We start from the raw sequence: 19,234 nt of genomic DNA, 5'->3' as shown, positions 1-19,234 counted from the left end.
AACCTGCATTTGAAAGAGAGAGAGAGAAGGAAGCTCCTACCAATTAGTAGATTTGGGTAGATAGAAGAAGTTGCAAATATCGAGAAATCCTACCGGTGGCTGGACAGAGCTGGACTGAAAGACAGCACAGAGGCACTAATCATGGGAACACAGGAACAAGCTCTAAGGACAAGATCCCGAGAGCCTGTAACACCAGGCACGTTTGACTTTGAGTGCGTTTCAAAGCCTGTACTTTTCCACTTGTTCTTGCTTGTGCGCCTCGTGGAGCTGACGCAGCATTGTAAAACAGAATGATGTGAAAGCCCGACTAATTATAATGAAACCAGTTTCTTCAGTTTATTGCTGCTAAAGGTGCCTCTACAAGACTGATGATGATTTTTCTATTACAAGCAAAAGCAATACAAAGGGACAGAATGGGACACCTAATGTGCTGATTACCCCTTTAGTTTTTTTCCTCTTACGTGAAAAGTACTGCGTCAAACAAAGTTGGTCCGCTAGCGTCCAAACATAAAGAGGCTGAAGGTGGCGTGAAGAAGCGCTTTGAACATATCTGGAGAGAAGTTTGGTCGTCTCTGTAAGTGCGCCTGTGTTTGTTTCGTTTTTCAAAGGGCTTTGATTCTATTTTAGATATAAACAACATGGCTGGTTAATATTTCATCATATATTTCTAGCAAGAACGTATTCTTCTGTCGTCATAGATGAGCCGCCTTCAGCTGGAAATTACGGGTGGGCCTTGAAGGCAGCATTAATCCTCGCACCTTTTCATCACAGAGGTGATTCATTTGTTTGAGTCGCCGCCGCTGGGGTGGCATTGGAGCTTTCTCTGAGCTCGGGGCAGAGGATAACTGCGTGTTTTTACTGCGTGGAGACAGTTTCTGTCCGCTCCTTTTACATTTCCCTGCATGGGAGACATCCCAGCTTCAAAAATGAGCAGTTTGAACGCGTACAAAGAACCATTTGGTGAGTAAAATATCCATTTCACTGCTGTCCATGTCAGAGCACCGTTGTTTCATTCATAACTGTTCTCAACAAGTGTCGTGAAAAGCTTCTTAAGATTTGTCACTATTGTTTATTTTTTATTAAAACGGAATAAAACGACACACGTTGCCACATAAAATAATGTATTTGATCAGATTTCATCTTCATAGATGCATCTAAAGTGTTTTGAACTTGATTCAATTCAATGTAGCGTCGTTTACTGGATGGAAAGGAAGAGCAGCATCGGTTTGTTGGTTAACCACACAACCAAGAAAGTTTCCACAATTAAAAAAATTTCCTTATTCGACTAAGCGGAAAACCCGCTGGCCTCTGCGCTGTCGTTTTATTTGCTGTCCAGTGAAGGTGTGGCGTGACGTGTGACCTTCACGCATTCAGTGCGATGCTGAGCGGAAAAGAGTAGGCCACCACCAGTTCCACAGAACAAAGTCTAGTGGGCTAAGACAGATTAGAAAGAGGATCCGTTTGTGGTTTGTATTTCCGTGTTAGTGTCTCGGCTTATTTTGTGTTCTCTGGTAATCTCTTAAAGACTGCTTGTGCCTTTTGTGTAACTGATGGCTTTATTGATTACTGATACATAGCGTGCTTCCCAGCACATTAATAAGAACATGATCTGGGTGGCGGGTTTTAATCCTCCTATAGTTTTTAATAACCATTTATTCAGGTTTTGCTGTTTTGTTTTTATATCTATTTACACATTGCTTGATAGTCATATGTGTCTTAGTAAAGTGTTGGGCCACAGCCATCTGCCAAAAACTCTCCAGTGCTTTCCTGCATTGATTCTCCAGGTCTCTACTGGGAGGATGGAATACCATTGTTTCAAATGATATGATGATGTGGTGGACAGCGCTGTCAGCTGGGTAGTGACTGAAGGCCACTGCTAACCTATTTGCTATATTATTTTTTTAGTTTCTATTACTTTAATTTAATGTCTGTGAAGGTTCTCAGTCATCCAGGTCATCGTCGTCAAAGGAGCTTGCAAAGAAAAGTGTCTGTACTTCTTTAAGTTGCTTGAAGATGTTTCACCTCTCTTTCTTTGCAAGCTCCTTTGACTTTCATTTAATCTACTGTTGAGACCAGCTGAGGTCATGCTGGACAGCATTTGTGATTCCATCAGATACACAGTAGCATCCTCGAACTGATTCTCTGCTGTGCTTCATTAAAAGTAAAGCAGTTTGTGCACCTCTGAAGGAAGCTGCATCACGCTGGATAGAGGAGACTAAGCTGGACATGAGTCAGGCACACATTTGCTTTTGAATGTCTTGTTTGGAATATGAAGTTATGCACACTACTATAAAATATAAAAATAAGGCTGAGCCTTGAGAATATCCCAAATACAGGTCTAAGATTGCAGGGTGTGCAGTTCCACTAACCTTCCCAGCAGCGTTATGGAACTCATATGGTCTTTGGAGTCTCTAATCCTGGGGTCTGATGCACTCCAATATTACTTTTGACTGAGGTCGGTCAACACTGCTCAGGGATAGCTCAGTAGGTACAGTGGTCGCCCCATGATCGGAAGGTTGGGGGTTCGAATCCACTGAACGGCTACCCTCAGGTACCTCTGAGCAAGGTCCCTACACACTGCTCCCCGGGCCCTGGATTGATGACTGCCCACTGAGTGAATGGGTTAAATGCAGAGGACTAATCCCTGTGGGGATTAATAAAGTATACACTATTAGAATCTGCAGCAGGTTCATGTCCTGGAGTTGGAGTTATCATTGGAGTTATAGAAAATATTAAATAAATCATGTAAAGAGTTTAGATGAAATCTGAAAGTTTCAGAATGGTTTTGGTAGAAGAGTCCGTGTTTTTAGTATGTGATGTGGCCCGTGACCTAAAACGAGTTTAACATGAGCAAAATGAAATCAGAATAGAAATGACTGGAAAATGCGAAACTAATCTGAACAGCCAGTCACACCTGCTAACATTAGGCCGGAGACCTTAAAATGACCTTAGCCTACGTTCTCACATCATAGGAGAGTTTAACTTTAGAGACCGTTTCACTAACACTGGCAGAAAAGACGTCCTCAGTCATTGTGCAGAAGTGAGCTTCACTGACTCATTGAGTCTCATCAAAGTTTTACACCCTCGTCCAGAGTAAGTAGACGTGGACGCCCAGCGTATTAATAGCTGAGGCACACGGTGGGCTGACAGTCTGCAGTCACTACAGCTACATGGCGTCCAGAGTTTGAGGGGGAACGGGTGTAGAAACATGTTGTGTTTGACCTGCAATAAAAGGTGTAGTTTTAGTCATAAAACTAAATAATCTAAAATATTAGTATGCAACTGATCACGTAACAAGCTAATGAAACCCCATAAACATCACAGAGGAGGAGCTCCATGGACGCTAAGGCCCTGGTGGCAATAAAGACGTCGTCAGCTGTTTGACTAAAGCGATCATAAAGAAGTCTGTGAAGCGTGCAGAGGGAAGGAGAGAAAGGTCTTTCGATGAATCCTGTTAAATGGCACCAAAATGAATATTTAGCTCTAAATTACAGCGATATGTTATTTGACACTTGAATGGGTTTCTTCTGTGAACAAACCACACTGCAGACCAGATGAAGCCGATCTTCTTGTGGACATTTTCATCACAGACATTTGCCTCTCTGCTGTCTCACCTCAGACACCAACAGTAACTCGTGGCGTACGTCTGCAGGCGCAGCGTTCAGGCTCTGCTGTGTGAGGTCCTTTAGGTTCAAGTGAAAACTACTTTGTTTTTCCTGCCTCTCAATACCCAAACCACTTTCACACACATCCTGTGTTTGACACGGGATAATGAACATGTGTTTAATTGGACTGTGGGTTAATGTCTGTTTGTCTACAATCCTATATGATCCAAGTATACACTGTAGGTCCCTTCACCATGACTAAACTGTAATTTGGAGCAGAGGCTGACTAACTCTGTAAGCTAAACCGGGATGTGGAGCTTCAGTTCACTCAAAAGTGGTCACGATGTTGGAATAGGACATGGGTCAGGTTCAATGCTAAAAATTTGTATTTAAAAGGAAAAAAAAATCCATGGACACAGCCTGAAAAGGATAATGCAAACACTAAACATGTGAGTCATTTTAGTGCACAAGTTGTGTTCTTCCCCTTCAACACCAATGCAGAGAAAAACCACAGCTGCAAGCAATGTCTGATAATACGCAGTGACGCACTCACACTGTTGATACCTGTGGGTTTGCAGATGTGTCAGCAGTACCAGGGATATAACGTCTGTTGATTTTAGATTGTGATCAGATTCTGTATTTAGAATTATCAAACATCAGATCTTAAACTTGTTGCTCGCACTCTTGGTCTAAAGAAGAAACTGCTCCGTCTCTCGCTCTGAGTTCCTGTTTAAACCTCCACCGTTGGCCTTTGTTTTGGTAAAACTGGTCATCTGGTATTTTTGAAATTCTACATAATTAATCTTGTATTCCTATTTTCTATTCACATTACATTTACTCACATCGATTCATCAACTGGAGCGAGGTAACATGGTGCTAATTGTTAGCTTGTTATTTTATGAGGTAACTACCCGTTGAGCTACCGTCACTAGCACAGGATTGCAAACTGTCCACGTGTCTCATGCTTTACTGTCCTTCTCAAGTGATCCAAGGAAAATAAAATCTTACCTCAGTAAGGCAAAGACTCAAATCCTTTTCAGATTTGATGATTGTGAAAATTAATACTTGATTAGAAGGAAAAAAGCAAATTTACTGTTTGTCAAAATAATTGTTATACACGGTGCTTGTGGGGTTTAACAAAGCACTGGTCATCTGCAATACTGCATCTGTTTTTTATTTCTTTTTCAAATGAGAGAAGCTATATAAACCTATAAATTTAACCAACTATAAGAGGACAGACATCAGCTGAATAACTGAAGATAAAAATGTTGTAACACTTTTTTAATGGATCCATAATGTAGGTGACACTCATAGGGATCATTTTCTGTGACATTCATATGATCTACGAAACATCCCTTTCTAGACTGGTCAGATGCCTCCTACACTCTTTCATGTGAACACACAGGGGAAACCCTGGGTTACCTGTGCACGTTAGACCAGCTTTGTGTGACCAAGTATCCCAGTAGTCAAGGTTAGGGTAAGTGAATCCAGATCACAGAAAGACACCGTAGATATACTAATGTCACTCTGTAGCACAGCTCCCTGAAAATCTGTGCACTGCAAACAATGAGAGAAAAAAAAAAGTACACACAAAGTAAACTCTATGCAAATTTTAGACACCACCAGTCTTTGCTGTCTACGTCCTGACGCCTACTCTGTACTAGAGCAGTATGAAACTTGTCATCTCACTTTCAGAAAAGAAAGTGAAAAGACTGGAGTATTCAGCCCTTTTCTAAATGTTTTATGTCCTATTTAATATATGCTTTAAAGGAGGGGTATAAACACTAAGCCACCAGCTGAACTGTCTACAGTTCAGGAATATACACACTGAATGACAGAGACACACGTACCACCCAGGGCCAGGTATGTTAGGCCGAGTTTTTACAAGGTGTGTGTATTTAGCTGCTTTCAGTCTAGACATGGCTGTGGCTTGGGTCAGGTATTGGCATGCCGTTCACTTCCATTCATGTGTAGAAAGAAGCACATGACAGAGCAAAGGCCGCTGAGAAACTGCTTTATCCTTTCACAGCACACATGGGTGGTCAAAAAGGAAAAAAGCTAGGTTCACCTGTGTGGAATTATGACCCTTAGCAATGTATTATGATGTGGTTTATATTTCATCTCTTGAACTTTATCCCGAGCATGCAGATACATGCCCTGCATTCCCAGAGAGGGAGAAACAATGCTCCACTGATCTGGGGTTCAACTTACACTTGATAGCTGGGTGACTGGTCCTGCTCTATACTTAACGCTCTATACGACTCGGAGGTGCAAAGCGATGTTATATAGTGATAGTTTTGTCTTTTTCAGCCATGAATCACTTAATTTACAGACTCTGTGCTTCCAGGCAGCCATTACTATATATTCATATTCGTGTGCTTCTGTTTATGGAAGAGCCGAGGGATTCGTCAGATTGTATTTCAAAGTAAAACTTTGGTATCCAACAAATGCTTAAACAAGATTAAACAAGATAGTCAAGGACATTTTTATTATTGTTCCACGTTATTTTTGTCTCGTGTGGTAAATCCGGTGCGTTGCTTTTGACCTTTCCAAAAGTCCGCTCTCACATAGTACCCGGCTGTGGCACTGTTAACTTCTCTTAAAGACATAATGATTGAAAGAGATCCTAAGGTCAAACAGATTTGTGTGGACCAATGAGAAGTTTAGTGTTTCCCTTAGCAACACGTTCTCTCCAGACTCGCACTCTGAACCCCTTCCCATCACGTTTGAACCTGTACTGCCTCAGCATCAATTCCTATCGCACTCGGACACCCTTTCTTGCAACTACTACATATACAGAAGATCCATCAAATCCATGAATGAGTGCCACTACATCATTCAGCAATCCACAACACTGCTGATTATAGAAGGCAGGAACAGCCTCTCTCTTCCTCTCCACAGGTCCGTCGGTTGATCCCCTCCTTGTCCCTCTCCAGGTCATCTTCTGATTTCAGGTCACTGTTGTTGTTTTGGTTGCACCAGCAGCATTGAATGACAGTGCTAATAAGCAAAGCCTTTCTAGAAGCAGCACATCCAGAGGAAGCGATTAGGAATATGTAACAGAATGAGACGTGAGTTGTAGAAGCCATTTTTGGGTTGGTACCTTATGTGTGCCGCTAGACGTCACCTTTTGAGTTTTTGGGTATGGTGTGTTTATGTGAAGGTATTTAAGGTGGACACACGTAATTAGCACCAAGTGTTGTTGTTCAGCAGGAAGCAAACAGTTTGTGAGCGCTGCGCTGTTATGATAAATGGTGGTGGAATAAAGATTCAAAAGTACGGCTGGAGTTATTGGACTGCAAGTTTAATAAGTTCATTCATACCAGTGACATCACGTCACCCCCACCAGCCAACACCTGAGCGGTTTCAAGCGCAGGCTTAACCTCTACATGAGTAATTAAGTTAAATATCTGGTGCGTGTTCAGTTTAAGGAAACATTTCAAGATGGATGAATGATTTACAAACACTGAATGTGATGTTTAAAGCCAAGGCTAGAGCCAGCATGTCCATTGTGTGTGTGTTTGTGTGGAGTCTTTATTGTGATTAGTGTTTATTCATGTATGTAGGAGGTCTTTATTACAGACAGTCATTGTTCACACTGATCGAACCTTTCGTACCCGTCAGTGGCAACTGGAACAGCCAGCAGTTCAGTTCTGATTGACACTAAATGACCTCATTTGCTCCTCGTTGAGTTTGTTCTGAACTGAATGCTGCAGGTTGGATTAGCCATATATAGAAAACTGTACGTGCTGTATACATGTGCTAGAGCATTGTAATAGTGGCACAGTCCCTGAGCTTGGAGGGAAAAGTGGACAGATGTCATAGGCACTATGAATTTTGTGAGTTACACCTCAGGTGGGTCGCATGTCTAAATTTAATACAAAAATGGCAACGTTGATTGTTTTACATCAAAACAAAAGAACTCTTTATCTTTTCAGTCTCTGAATCCTTAAAGAAATCTGGAAAAACAATGAAAAGACTCAAAAATAATAAAACCAGCAAAGCAACGGCCATGGATGTGACATGAACTCCAGTTAGTGACCCCGGGGAGAAAGCTGTAGTGTTAGGAGTATTTTTCTGCAGCCATATACATAGTTCAGGGAGTCATCGGCAAGTCCCATGACTGAATCGTTTTCATTTAGCTATGAAAATGCATATTAGCACGTCCAGGCAGAAACCTTCTGTCATTTTTTACTGTAATCAGGTGACATCAGAAATTCTGAGATTAAGCAAACGTTGCCCTGTTTGATTTTTACAACCACAATTTTTCCATAACGAGAAATCCACAGTCACTGCAACAACTGAGTTGTATACGTAATAAGTAATTCAATTCATTTCAATTTTATTTATACAGCACCAAATCACAACAACAGTTGGCACTTTATATTGTAAGGTCGACCCTACAATAATACATACAGAGAAAAACCCAACAATCATATGACCCCCTATGAGCAAGCACTTTGGCGACAGTGGGAAGGAAAAACTCCCTTTTAACAGGAAGAAACCTCCGGCAGAACCAGGCTCAGGGAGGGGCGGGGCCATCTGCTGCGACCGGTTGGGGAGAGAGAAGGAAGACAGGATAAAGTATGTATAATCGTGAGAAATTAAAGAGTGATATCCAGGAAGTGCAGCGTCATACACTGAAAAATACCACTTGCAGTTACTAAGCCTATGCTGTATGGTGAGCTGAAACACTGCAAATGATGTACTGACTGATCAACTGATGGTGGAGCACTCAGTGTCATCTGAAGTAAGTTTTTTTTTTGAAGAAGAAGACAGGTAATTAAATTCAAGAGAGGACTTTTTAGCAAGCGTAAAGGAAAGCCAGTGTTTTTAAAGAACCTGGTTTGTGCCATCATTTTGGTTTCTGCAAAGATACAAAACCGTGTCACAAAGAAGCTCAACTTAAAAGAGACGTGCAAGTTTCCTTATAGCAGAGGAAGCGGATGAGTCGAGGGTTTTAATAGTTTTGCAATTTTCATTAGTTTTTATTTTTATTTAGTTTTGACTTCAGATTTTCAATTTTATATTAGTTTTAATTAGTTTTTACCAATTGTTTGCTAGTTTAGTTTAGTTTTTATTTTTTGAAAATCCTTAGTTTCAGTTTAGTTTTGATTAGTTTCAGTTATAGTTTTAGTTGTGTTTGCAATAAAGTGTAACAAAATCCCAGTTTCATCATATCAGTCATTCTCTTCTGCTTATCCTTGGGTATGTTGCTCTTCCAGCTACCATACCCTGCACCCTGGACAGGTCGCCTGTCTGTCGCAGGACTAACAAGCAGAGACAGACAACTCACATTCCCACCTATGGGTTCTTTAAATAAATAAATAAAGGCAGATGAACAACCATTGATACCAGGCAACTATAAAATGTATATCTTGGCTGCAATGAGACTATTAACTCTTGCAGCACCGGGTGTTAAGGCAATTGACTCACACAGTTATGTAGATATCCCAGTCCTGTTGTCTCGGGATGCATCACGCTGCCTTGCCTGGTGTTAGCTTCTGTTTCTGGGGATGAGGGTTGGGCGTGCTCCCTTACCTTCTCCAGGTAAGCTAGGTTAGCCTTCTTGTGTGAGCTTTTCAAGTGCACTTTAAGGTTTGTGGGATTTTTTTCCCTTTAGAAATGTCCCTCATAATTTGTCTCGTTCCACTACAAGACACTTGCTTTATCCAAAACACAGTCATATTCAAAGTAATCCCAAATTGGAAGCTGGTGCTTTCTCCAGACTTTTCCTGACATGATTCTGCGCGTGGACGGAGCAGCAAGACAGACGACTCGACTAACGTACTGCCACCTGCTGGCATAATGAGACACAGCAAGAAAAAAACCTGGAAACTAAACTTCATTTTCACCCTTGACTATTGTATGACACGCACACATCAACGAAAACTAAACATATTTTTGCTATAAATTCAGTTAATTTTAGTTAGTTTTGTGAACACTCATTACAGTTTTAGTTAGTTTTCCTTTTTTTGTTTTTATTTTTTATTTCCGTTAACGAAAATGTTTTTTCACTTCTAGTTTTCGTTATTTCGTTAGTTTTAGTTAATGATAATAACCTTGGATGAGTCGAGGAAACTGCAATTTTTTAGTGTTTTTAAAGTGATTATTATTATTTCCAGCTAATGTCATAACACAAGGCTAGGCAATACGGCACAGGTAATCTACACGATAACACGTGACTTTCATTATTGTATTTCATTAACTGAAATGTCCAATACTGTGAATAGCTTTCTATATTTAAGCGTGGGATTCAGGTTGTTGTTCTGGGTATATGTTGGTCTCTTCGTAGAACTGTAACAGATTAATGAGAATACTTTGTTTTCCTTGTAAACCTCCATCAAAAAGCTGTTCTTCACTGTGGGCCTTTGGGAAACTTTCATTGACACCCCTGCATCATATTACAATAAAAGAATTCAATAAATATTTGTTGGACTTTGTTTTATTTATTTTTTCTTAAGTTGTCAAGTCAATGTTATTTATTTGGTTAGTAAATAGTTATAAATACCATACAGTCATTTCCATTTATGTCTAAATTCAGTCTCATTTATCATGACCTTAATGTCAAACCATCGTAACTGTCTGCCCCTGATGTCGGCTACGATGCAAATGTTTGGTGTCTAATCAGAGAGCTGAGTAGGAAGAGAAAAGCACAGAGTGGGAAGTCGTGGGTTTGAGTCATTTTGGATGTACATCTTTTTTCCCAACAGACATTGTTCTCTTAATAGAGAATGTTTTATTTGTTTTGGTCAACCCAACTTTTATTTTGGAAATGTTTTTCGACCATGACCCGACACTGAGAAAAAACCACCATCCAACGTCAGAACATTTGCTGGAAAAATGTTTGTTTAAATGTTTGTTTAAAGTTGTTCTTTATTTAATATCACTATTAAATAAAGTTCTTTAAAAAACAGTTTAAATCTGAGTGAAAAAGGCAAGATGACTCCTGATATTTAAACAAGTTTCCTGATCCGTCAGTGTTTGACTGGAAATGTGTAACGTACATATTTCATTACTTGACTCTTGTTGTCCTGAGAGCTGTCCTCCATGGACGTCTTATGACTTTAAACTGAAACACACTATGTACCTCTGCATGTTTTGGTTTTTGTACATATGTAAGTTATCTGCTGTAACCCAAGAAAGACCAGAGCAGGACTTTATTTGGCCTCCTTTGGACACAATGGCTTCACAGTCAACAACCCAGTGCAGTGCTGGTGCTGAAAAGCCGTCTTTGTGCTGCTCTCTGAATGTGCTTGTAAAAAAATATTCCTTTTCAGTGCTAAGGGTGTTCAAGTTCAGAGTTGTCCACTAACAATATTCAGATTGTTTCAGACGAGTTTTGCACTGTTATCAGGTGACTTTACCTTTTTTCTTGTATGTTTAGGAAAACCACATGTAAACTCAGACTTTACTGAATACAAGTGAAAAAGTGCAATCTAGTTACGTATTTTTAAAAAGTTTAACACAGACTGTTCAGGAAACATGTTTTCTTACCCTTTCAAATGACCTTTTACCTAGTTTAGCTGAGCGCGGTATAGCCGAGCATGGTGTAGCCGAGCGTGGTGTAGCCGAGCGTGGTGTAGCCGAGCGTGGTGTAGCCGAGCGTGGTGTAGCCGAGCGTGGTGTAGCCGAGGTGTCTACGTCACTGTTCCTAATCGTTTCTCTGTGACTGTGGCCGTCTCTGTGGTGTGGTGTAGGAAGTAGATCGAATGAGTAATGGTGACCACATCAACATTCATTGTATTAAAGCCTCTTCCTTTTTTCGGAAACAGACAGAAGCAGCTCTGAACCTGTGGAGGACACAGACACCACCAGCTTTGTGGCAGAATTTGTGAGCAACCTTCTCATTATTCTCTTCTCCAGCCGTGTGTTTAACTCTCTCATTGTCTTGACTTGCCTCCTATGTAGTTTGTTTTGTGCTGATTTCTCATTGTTCTTCCTTAGAGTCTTACAGTAATCTGCTAAGAAATGTACCATAACTGAACACAGTGCGCTGTGATTGCTAGTGCCCGAGGGCTCATCAAAGAACAAGTTGCAGCAGGCTGTTCCCTGTCTTTGCACACACCAGAGTAATTTTCTTCCTCAGTTACAGTCTTTATCTCATGAAGAAAGGGAATATGGAGCTTCCAAAGTAGACAACCTTTTTCTTGCTCAGGTTTCTCTCTTCAGTTCTATTTACTTTTCATATTGTCATGTCTGTGTTTGTCTGTCCCACAGTCCTTGGAGGCCAATTATCCCGTGCAAGTAACAGATCCCCACGGTGAGTGAGGGCTTTGGCCTACTGTCTAAAGGATTTATGGATATTTATTCTGTCATTAAAATAGAAAGATTGCAGCGGTCCCAGATCAGATGTACACACTGGAACTCTTTCCCATGTTGCTTGTCTGTGTTTATTGTGCTATGGTGTGTTGATATCTGTGCATTCCTGTATTATCCTTTTGTGTTACACATTTCGATGTTTTTTTCCTCGCTACCTGGCCTGACCTGTCTCCCCAATATGATGTTTGTGTATTGTATGTACGGTCGGTGAGGTCTGTCATCTCGGTTGCGGGCAAAAGACCTGCAACTGACAAATAAAGGCTATCTCATCTCATCAAAGGGTTACAAACTGTAAATAATCACATGTAGAATTTACATAAGAGTGACCAAGAGAGGCATTTTTTTTAATCTATACCATCTATATGATAAACCGAGTTTGGATTTTATGTAAAAGTCATTTTTTAGAAATGGAAAAGTTAACTAAGTTATCTTAAATTGCATTTTAATTTTTCAGAAAAATGTGAAGTGAACATTTCAGTCTTTTTATTTGAGATGTTTTGGTTTTTTAGAGAACTTGGATCTAATGTTTTACGTAATAAAATACATGATAAAGGAGAAACTTGGGTATTAGTTGGGCAGTACAAATTCATGGCTTTGGCCATCTAATACATGAATTAATGCTGTTGGGTTTGTACTTTCACCTACTCTAGTAAAGCTCTACTATATGAACAACTTTTGTCTCTCTGTCCAGTGCGCAGCCCGGTCTGTCCACCTGCTTTAAGGCTTACAACACTGTCTGCTTGTTAACAAAGTCAAAGTTTGGGTGAAATGCAGAAACAAGTGACCTTGTCACCTGCAGACAGAAGCGAGATCTTTTCAAAATGAGGGAGTTGCATTTATTTACTATGTTAGAATTTTTTTTTGTCCTAACAAATTTTTTTTTTTTCTACCGACAATTCTGACATCACTCTGGTAGGACGTCTCAAACATTCAGTTTATACATGCTATCAAGATAAACTTACAGGACAGTCAAAAGCCTGGTATGAGAATGATAGGAAGATCAAAATATGTAGAAACCGCTCATGAAGCACCACAGTATCTGTCGATGTGGTGGTGCCAGTGGAACCAGACCAGTAGGAACCCGTGTTTAGTGGTGATGTGAGTACTGATAGGAGTTGCAGGATGAGTTCTGATGTGTACTTGGTGCACACATTCAGCCAAATGCTGCAAAACTCATTGGACAATACTTCACAGTACCAGTGGATAATGACCTAACTGCAAAAGCAGTTTAAGAAACTGGATATTGTTCAGTGTCAGAGTCAGTCAACTGATGTCAACCCAACAGAACACGCTGTTTGGTTATTACATACAGCACTCGAGTCAGAAGCCCTACAAACAAGCAGAAGCTGAAGGCAGCTGCAGCAAAAGTCTGGTAGAGCTAAAATTTTAACAGTCTTACAGCAACCAACTCAAAGTACCACTGATCTTAAAATGATGTACTGATGGCATTTTGGATGCAGCTGTGTCTATAATGCTGAATAAAAGAAGACGTGGTGGCCTTTCTTTCTGGCTGTTGATCTACACCTGGCCACAGTTGGAGGATTTGCACATTTTCTTCTGTTACTGTGAAAGCTGTTTGATCATGTTGTTCACTGAAAACTGTATTTGTATTGTACACATGTATATTTGTTCATTTTGATTGTAGCGCACTCATGTAGTGATGTTTCCCCAGCAGACGCTGTGACACTGCACCTAAGTTCGATGCCCTCGAGATACCTGAGTCCGTCCTCAGAAGACAGAATAAGACAGGTCAGCATTACTAGCTCTGATGCACGTGACACACTTTTTGTCCCGGGGTTCAACAGATGTGGTGCAGAAGCTAGCGACAGTCTTTGGTAACAATTTATTGTGGTCCACATGAATTTGATATATGTACACTTCCCATGGCACGACAGTACTGAACACAAAAGTATTCCATTTCAACGTGTCTGTTTTACCCGATTACAGCAGGCTGAACCATGGGCTGCAAGTTGTTTGCATTAGATACAGTGTAAAAAGGAATATTATAAGAACACTATAATGCCACAAGAAACTGCCATTCTCAGGGGTGTCAAACACAAGGCTCGGGGGCCAGAACTGGTCCAGCAAAGACTCCAATCTGGCCCACTGGATTTGATGGAGGACTTTAAACTGTATATAATAAAGACCTCCCCAACAGCCACTCGCAGTGCACGAAATGTAATTGAATTATAGATTATTTCTTAGAGTCTAAGATTTATTGTATTTACTACAGCAGCATTTCTTTATCATGTTGAAAAACTGAGATGTACTGTTGAAATTGTGCTTGTTTTGTCTTATATACAGATAAGTCAGTGAATCGTCGTTTCACTGGTCTAGCCCACACTACATCCAATCAAGCTGTATGTGGCCTGTAATATAAAATGAGTTTGCCTGTTCTACATTGTGATATTTTGCGAGCAGTAGTTGAATCGCTCATGTTTGTAGTGCAGCCCTCACTGAGTATGAAAACCACAGCTGTTTTATTCCCTACATGCCTTTCACAGGTAACAAGTCCATAGGAACTGAGAGTAAAGCATGATGTGCACTGCACTGTTAGACACTACTAGCTCTTTATTAAAAACTGATGCAATGCTTTGCTGCTTTATTCCTTATAGAAAGTAATTTGTTATGCTGCTTTTGCGTTACTACACAACTGTGTGGTCCGTGCAAAACGTTTCCTATGGCCACATATACGCACAAAAACATATTATAATAGGGAGGACACAACGTCAGCACAGACCAATGCTGTGGTGTCCTTCCATCCTGCAAACCTGGATCTCTCCCTTTGTTCCCTGTTGTGATGCACTGGTTAGCACCAATGAGTGGGGATCCTCTGAAAATACGACCACCAACAACCAAACATTATTCACCAGATCTAAAGATGTGGCACAGAGCATAGTCTGTGAGAACCTTTTATTTTAAGCTGTGATTATACAGGATGTGGTTTGGTCTCACTGAAGGTGCAGCTGTGAACTTTGTTAATAACAGAGACCGAGCACAGAGAGTAGGAAGAGTGCTCACATGACTCCATTTCAGGGCGCTGTCTGAAATGCAGTGCTGCTGCTGTCGTTAACGAGCTTAAAGGGGACAGAAGATTTGACCAGTTCCAGTCTATTCCAGTCTATCTTCACTGGTGAAATATTCACATCCCTCCAGCACAGCGTCTCAACTCTCTGCCCGACCTTGATGTACTGTGCAACATGGCTTATGTTGAGACATGTTTTATTAGCACCAGCCAGGGAAAAAAGCATCACACCTAAACCTCTGATCTACATTTGCCGCTGAGTGAAACCTAAACCTGCTCTAACCAAACTGCAGCGACTGCTGAAGGCAGTAAATTTACCACTGTATCAAAACAAACGGCTAATTTGTTTTTTCATAGTGTACAAGCGTTGTGAAGCATTAGAACCATAACGATTGTAGGGAATGTAAACATTTCACATTTTTAACTATTTAAAGCAGGCTAGGAGCAGTTGTTTCCGTTTTCCCTCCGTCCCAGGAATGGTCATAATCCTTTCTCTTCTGACACCAGGACATGGATTACAGTGAGGATTAATGGTCCATATTGTCTTCATCCACAGCATGCTAGCATCCACAATGAGAAATATACCTGCTAAATATGTACATAGAATTATATTTATTACTACATTTAACTCAAACACCAAATGCTTCAGAGTTACTAGCTATAGTGCTGCAATACAATCTACAACGTCGCTCCACACCAGGAGCGACAACTGCACATCACAGCCATGCAGAACCTCTGTTTGGTCACATGCACTACAGTATTTATAACACCAAAAAGATCAAATGAAATCTATTAAGCTGTAATTCTATCTTTCTTACTCACTCCACTAATGCAGTAATTAGAGTTGGCAAGCATGGGCATATACTGCTTTCTCATTTTCCTGGCTTTGACAGCACATGTATAGACTCAATCAGACTGAAGGTAGTTCCTTTCTGCATTTCAGGATGTATTAGCGCTAAGCCCAACACAAAAGTGGATGTGAGGCATCAGCAGGAGAAATGTAAAAACTCTGGGATACTGACACTCACTTATCCCCGTGTGTAGTAAATGTTTTGTCTTTTACTGCAGTTACCTGAGCAAAGTACAGCAGCTTGAATAAGCTTTGTCATTTTTAAGTGTAAAGCGTTGCTTTAATAACTGTCCTCCGTAAAAGATATCCTCACTACTTGGCTCCGTATGTTTTCCACGACTCATGAAAAGGTCAATCATAATATTTGGTTGCGACCGACCACTCCAACAATACTCAAAAATAATGTCTCCACCTTGAGGAAGGTAATGGTAGTATTTGGTTCCTTTAGCAAATACTACACGCCAACACCTGCAAAATAACACAGAATGGAAGTACTGGGTGTACGGGCTGCCCTGTTGAGACACCAAGCAAATCCCATCATGCACAGACATACATCTGGATTTAGCAAAGTAGTGGGACAGTGAATATAAAGTTGTTCTTTGCAGCACTCATTTTCACATACCCTCAGCGATGTTTGTAGTCCTGGGGGAGAAAATGACCAGTCCACAGTAGCATGTGCCTACCATTCATCATTCATGTTTCCCTGTTTGCAGCCAGTTGAAGATGTGGAAGAATGCACTTGCCCCACTTCTTCTTCACCAGGTAAGTCAATTACTCGTGCTGAACTCTTTCAGTTCCTTCTGATATTTTTATTTCAAGACCATTTATCAGACTAACAGCAGTTTTACTCTTTGATTTAAATTTGACAGTAATAATCATGTGATGGTTAGTTTGCACACACCACAGTTTGGCTCTACATGATGGGCACTGTGTTGTACTCAATACAGCTAGAAGAATAAGTGACTAAATTATTAGAGAGGACCTATTCTGCTACTTTCAGCTTCATGCTCCATTTCTTTCACTCTACTCGAGCTTTGCATATCGAGTTCAGAAAGCTTGGGGCAACACAGTGGCGCAGTGTTTAGCCCTGTTGTCTCACAGCAGGAAGGTTCTGGATTTGAGTCCTTTCATTGTGGACTCGCGTACACCAGTGTGCTCTCTCTGGGTATTCCAGCTTCCTCCCACAGTCCAAAGACATTTAAGTGTGAATGGTTGTCTCTCTAGCCAGGTTGTACTCCTGCCTTTCACCAATAAAAACTGGGACAGTCCAGAGCTCCTTTGCAACACACTTATTCTGATTGGCTGTAAACAACAAAGGCTTGTCAGTGGGGCTTCTTGTGCTTTGAGCTGTTGCCTATACTGTTGAGCATGGTGTGTTTTTTACACTACCTGAGCACTCAGTGCTTTACATAACATGCTTCATTCATACAAGTACATTGTTCTATGCTTAAAAGCTTTCTAACAGTGGGGTTAGTGTCTTGGATATCTGGCGTGCAGACTGGAGCAGACCAACATTCCAATGAGAAGGTGACCTGCTCCACCTCCTGAGCTACAGCCACCCAGACTAAAGCAGTTTAAGCTTTTCGCATTACAGGGATTACTTGGATGTTATGAAACCTTTTCCATGTTAAATGTGGGTTTGTTTTTCATTGTAACAAAAAATACTGACAAGCTAAATAGTTCCACTTTAAAAATGTTATTCTGTAATGTGCTTGAGCTAACTCAGTCTTCCTTGTCCATCTCTGAGTTCAGACTATCCCAAAGAACTACAGTTTATAACCAACCCCTGCGAGAAGTGCTTCTGCCCGGCACCCCCTCCCAAAATCAGCGACCTCATGAACGACAAAGATCTGCTGGACTTGCTGCGGCTCAAATTGGATCCAAACCACTGCACCATCAAAAACTGGAAAAACTTTGCAAGTCGTTGGGGGATGAGCTATGACGAACTGACCCTGCTGGAGCATCGGACCCAGGGCTCCTTGTCCCACAGCCCCACTCAGGAGTTCCTGTTACGCTACAACCAGAAGACGGTCACTGAGCTCACTGAACTTTGCCGCATCTATCAGCGCATTGATGTGCTGCGACTGCTGCAGAGCTGGATAGAGAAGGATTGGCCATCGCGCTGGCAACACACACATTAATCAATTTGACTCTTAATCTTTCAGGGTTGTACTTGATTTCCTAATTTTCATAAGCTTTGATACATGCCACCAGTTTTTTTGTATCTTTAGTAAATGACCTTGTGAAATGGATAAGACAATGCTGTAGAAACTGTCTGTAGGGAACATTGCACAGTACTGACCTCATGCTGTTCTGGATATAGTGAATACAATAGAAAGTCACAGATCTGATCAGTGCATGCAGATCACCGATATATTTCTTACGATGAAAGTTGTGTGACCTGACAACGGCACACTCGGAGCAGTGTTAAAAATTCGCATTAACTAAATCAGATGCAGTTGGATTATTCAAATTCAAGCGATGATGTTGATGTCACTGCTGCAAAATTTCATTTTCTTACTTTCTGTCAGTTTTTCAAAGGCTGTTTAGATATTTGCTAAAACCTGGGCAGAGGCAGAAACATGTCACTGTGCAACTCAACAACAAGAACACAAGTTAAAGGACAAAACACGGAGTTGGACGCTGAAATAGCTTCACCGTAACTGGACCGTTTTATACATAGTGATTCACTGACTTGTTCACAGGGACACAGCGGTCCCCAGCCTTTTTTGCTCCACTGACCGGTTTAAGGTCAGACAATATTTTCACGGACCGGCCTTCAAGGTGTTGCAGATAAATACAAAATAAATGATACGACCGAGACAAAAGCTGTGGGATTTTGTAAATATAACAATAAACGCAAATTCACTGTGTAACTTCATTAGCAGCGTCCTCCTCAAATGCGCCAACAACATTGAGAGTAACATCCTCCTCTCTGCCCCTCTGTGGTTGCTATGGTAAAACGATAAAAACCCTGAAAACCATAAATTTCACACCTGAACTTCAACTCTCACGGACCGGTACCGGTCTGTGGCCCGGGGTCTGGGGACCGCTGCACCAGCAGACGTAAATTTCACACTTAGTTCTGAGTGTATCCATACATCTGATGGTCTCCTAAGTTTTTAAGGGAAACAGCAAAATCCCCCCAATACCCAGAAGTACTCATTCCTGTCAACCTTAATGATTTCAGTTTTTCTGTTCATCTAAATATGAAAAAGGGAAATCCTGATGATTTCTGAAACACTAGCATGGCTCTAAGTGAGAGAATTCCCCCCCCCCCCCCCCCTCCTTTTTTTAGGATTTTCTATTTTGGTGTGGGGTTTTGTTTGGGGGGGGGGGGGAGCCCAGGATCCACTTCATAACTCTTTTAATACTAATCATTAGCTTAAATAAAGCTGAAAGTAGAGCCATGTTATAATTTATAATTAAGTT

At 41.0% G+C, this 19,234-nt stretch overlaps 1 protein-coding gene across 2 annotated transcripts; it reads left to right on the top strand.

Annotated features, from left to right (window-relative positions):
* Positions 1 to 282: 282 nt before the first annotated feature.
* Positions 283 to 19,092, top strand: edaradd (EDAR-associated death domain). 2 transcript variants are annotated; one of them, XM_019367099.2, is made up of 7 exons: positions 283 to 574; positions 699 to 960; positions 11,381 to 11,439; positions 11,826 to 11,868; positions 13,600 to 13,676; positions 16,516 to 16,564; positions 17,555 to 19,092. In XM_019367099.2, exons 2-7 carry the CDS (start codon positions 903 to 905, stop codon positions 17,941 to 17,943), a joined length of 675 nt encoding a protein of 224 aa, XP_019222644.1. In that variant the 5' UTR covers positions 283 to 574; positions 699 to 902; the 3' UTR covers positions 17,944 to 19,092. The 2 variants fall into 2 exon arrangements, with proteins under 2 accessions (XP_019222644.1, XP_019222645.1); XM_019367100.2 differs by having other exon boundaries at positions 292 to 574; positions 13,603 to 13,676; positions 17,555 to 19,090.
* The last annotated feature ends 142 nt before the right edge of the window (positions 19,093 to 19,234 follow it).

Source organism: Oreochromis niloticus, linkage group LG13, assembly GCF_001858045.2.
Source record: "Oreochromis niloticus isolate F11D_XX linkage group LG13, O_niloticus_UMD_NMBU, whole genome shotgun sequence".
Lineage (NCBI taxonomy): Eukaryota > Metazoa > Chordata > Actinopteri > Cichliformes > Cichlidae > Oreochromis > Oreochromis niloticus.
This window is presented reverse-complemented; position numbering and strand designations above follow the sequence as displayed.

What these genes read in the sequence shown, in the direction of transcription:
- edaradd (XM_019367099.2), top strand. Translation starts at nt 903, where the DNA reads ATGGGAGACATCCCAGCTTCAAAAATGAGCAGTTTGAACGCGTACAAA. An exon ending in CGCGTACAAAGAACCATTTG is followed by an intron (nt 961 to 11,380) that starts GTGAGTAAAATA and finishes TTTCGGAAACAG; the next exon opens with ACAGAAGCAGCTCTGAACCT. An exon ending in CAGAAGACAGAATAAGACAG is followed by an intron (nt 13,677 to 16,515) that starts GTCAGCATTACT and finishes CCCTGTTTGCAG; the next exon opens with CCAGTTGAAGATGTGGAAGA.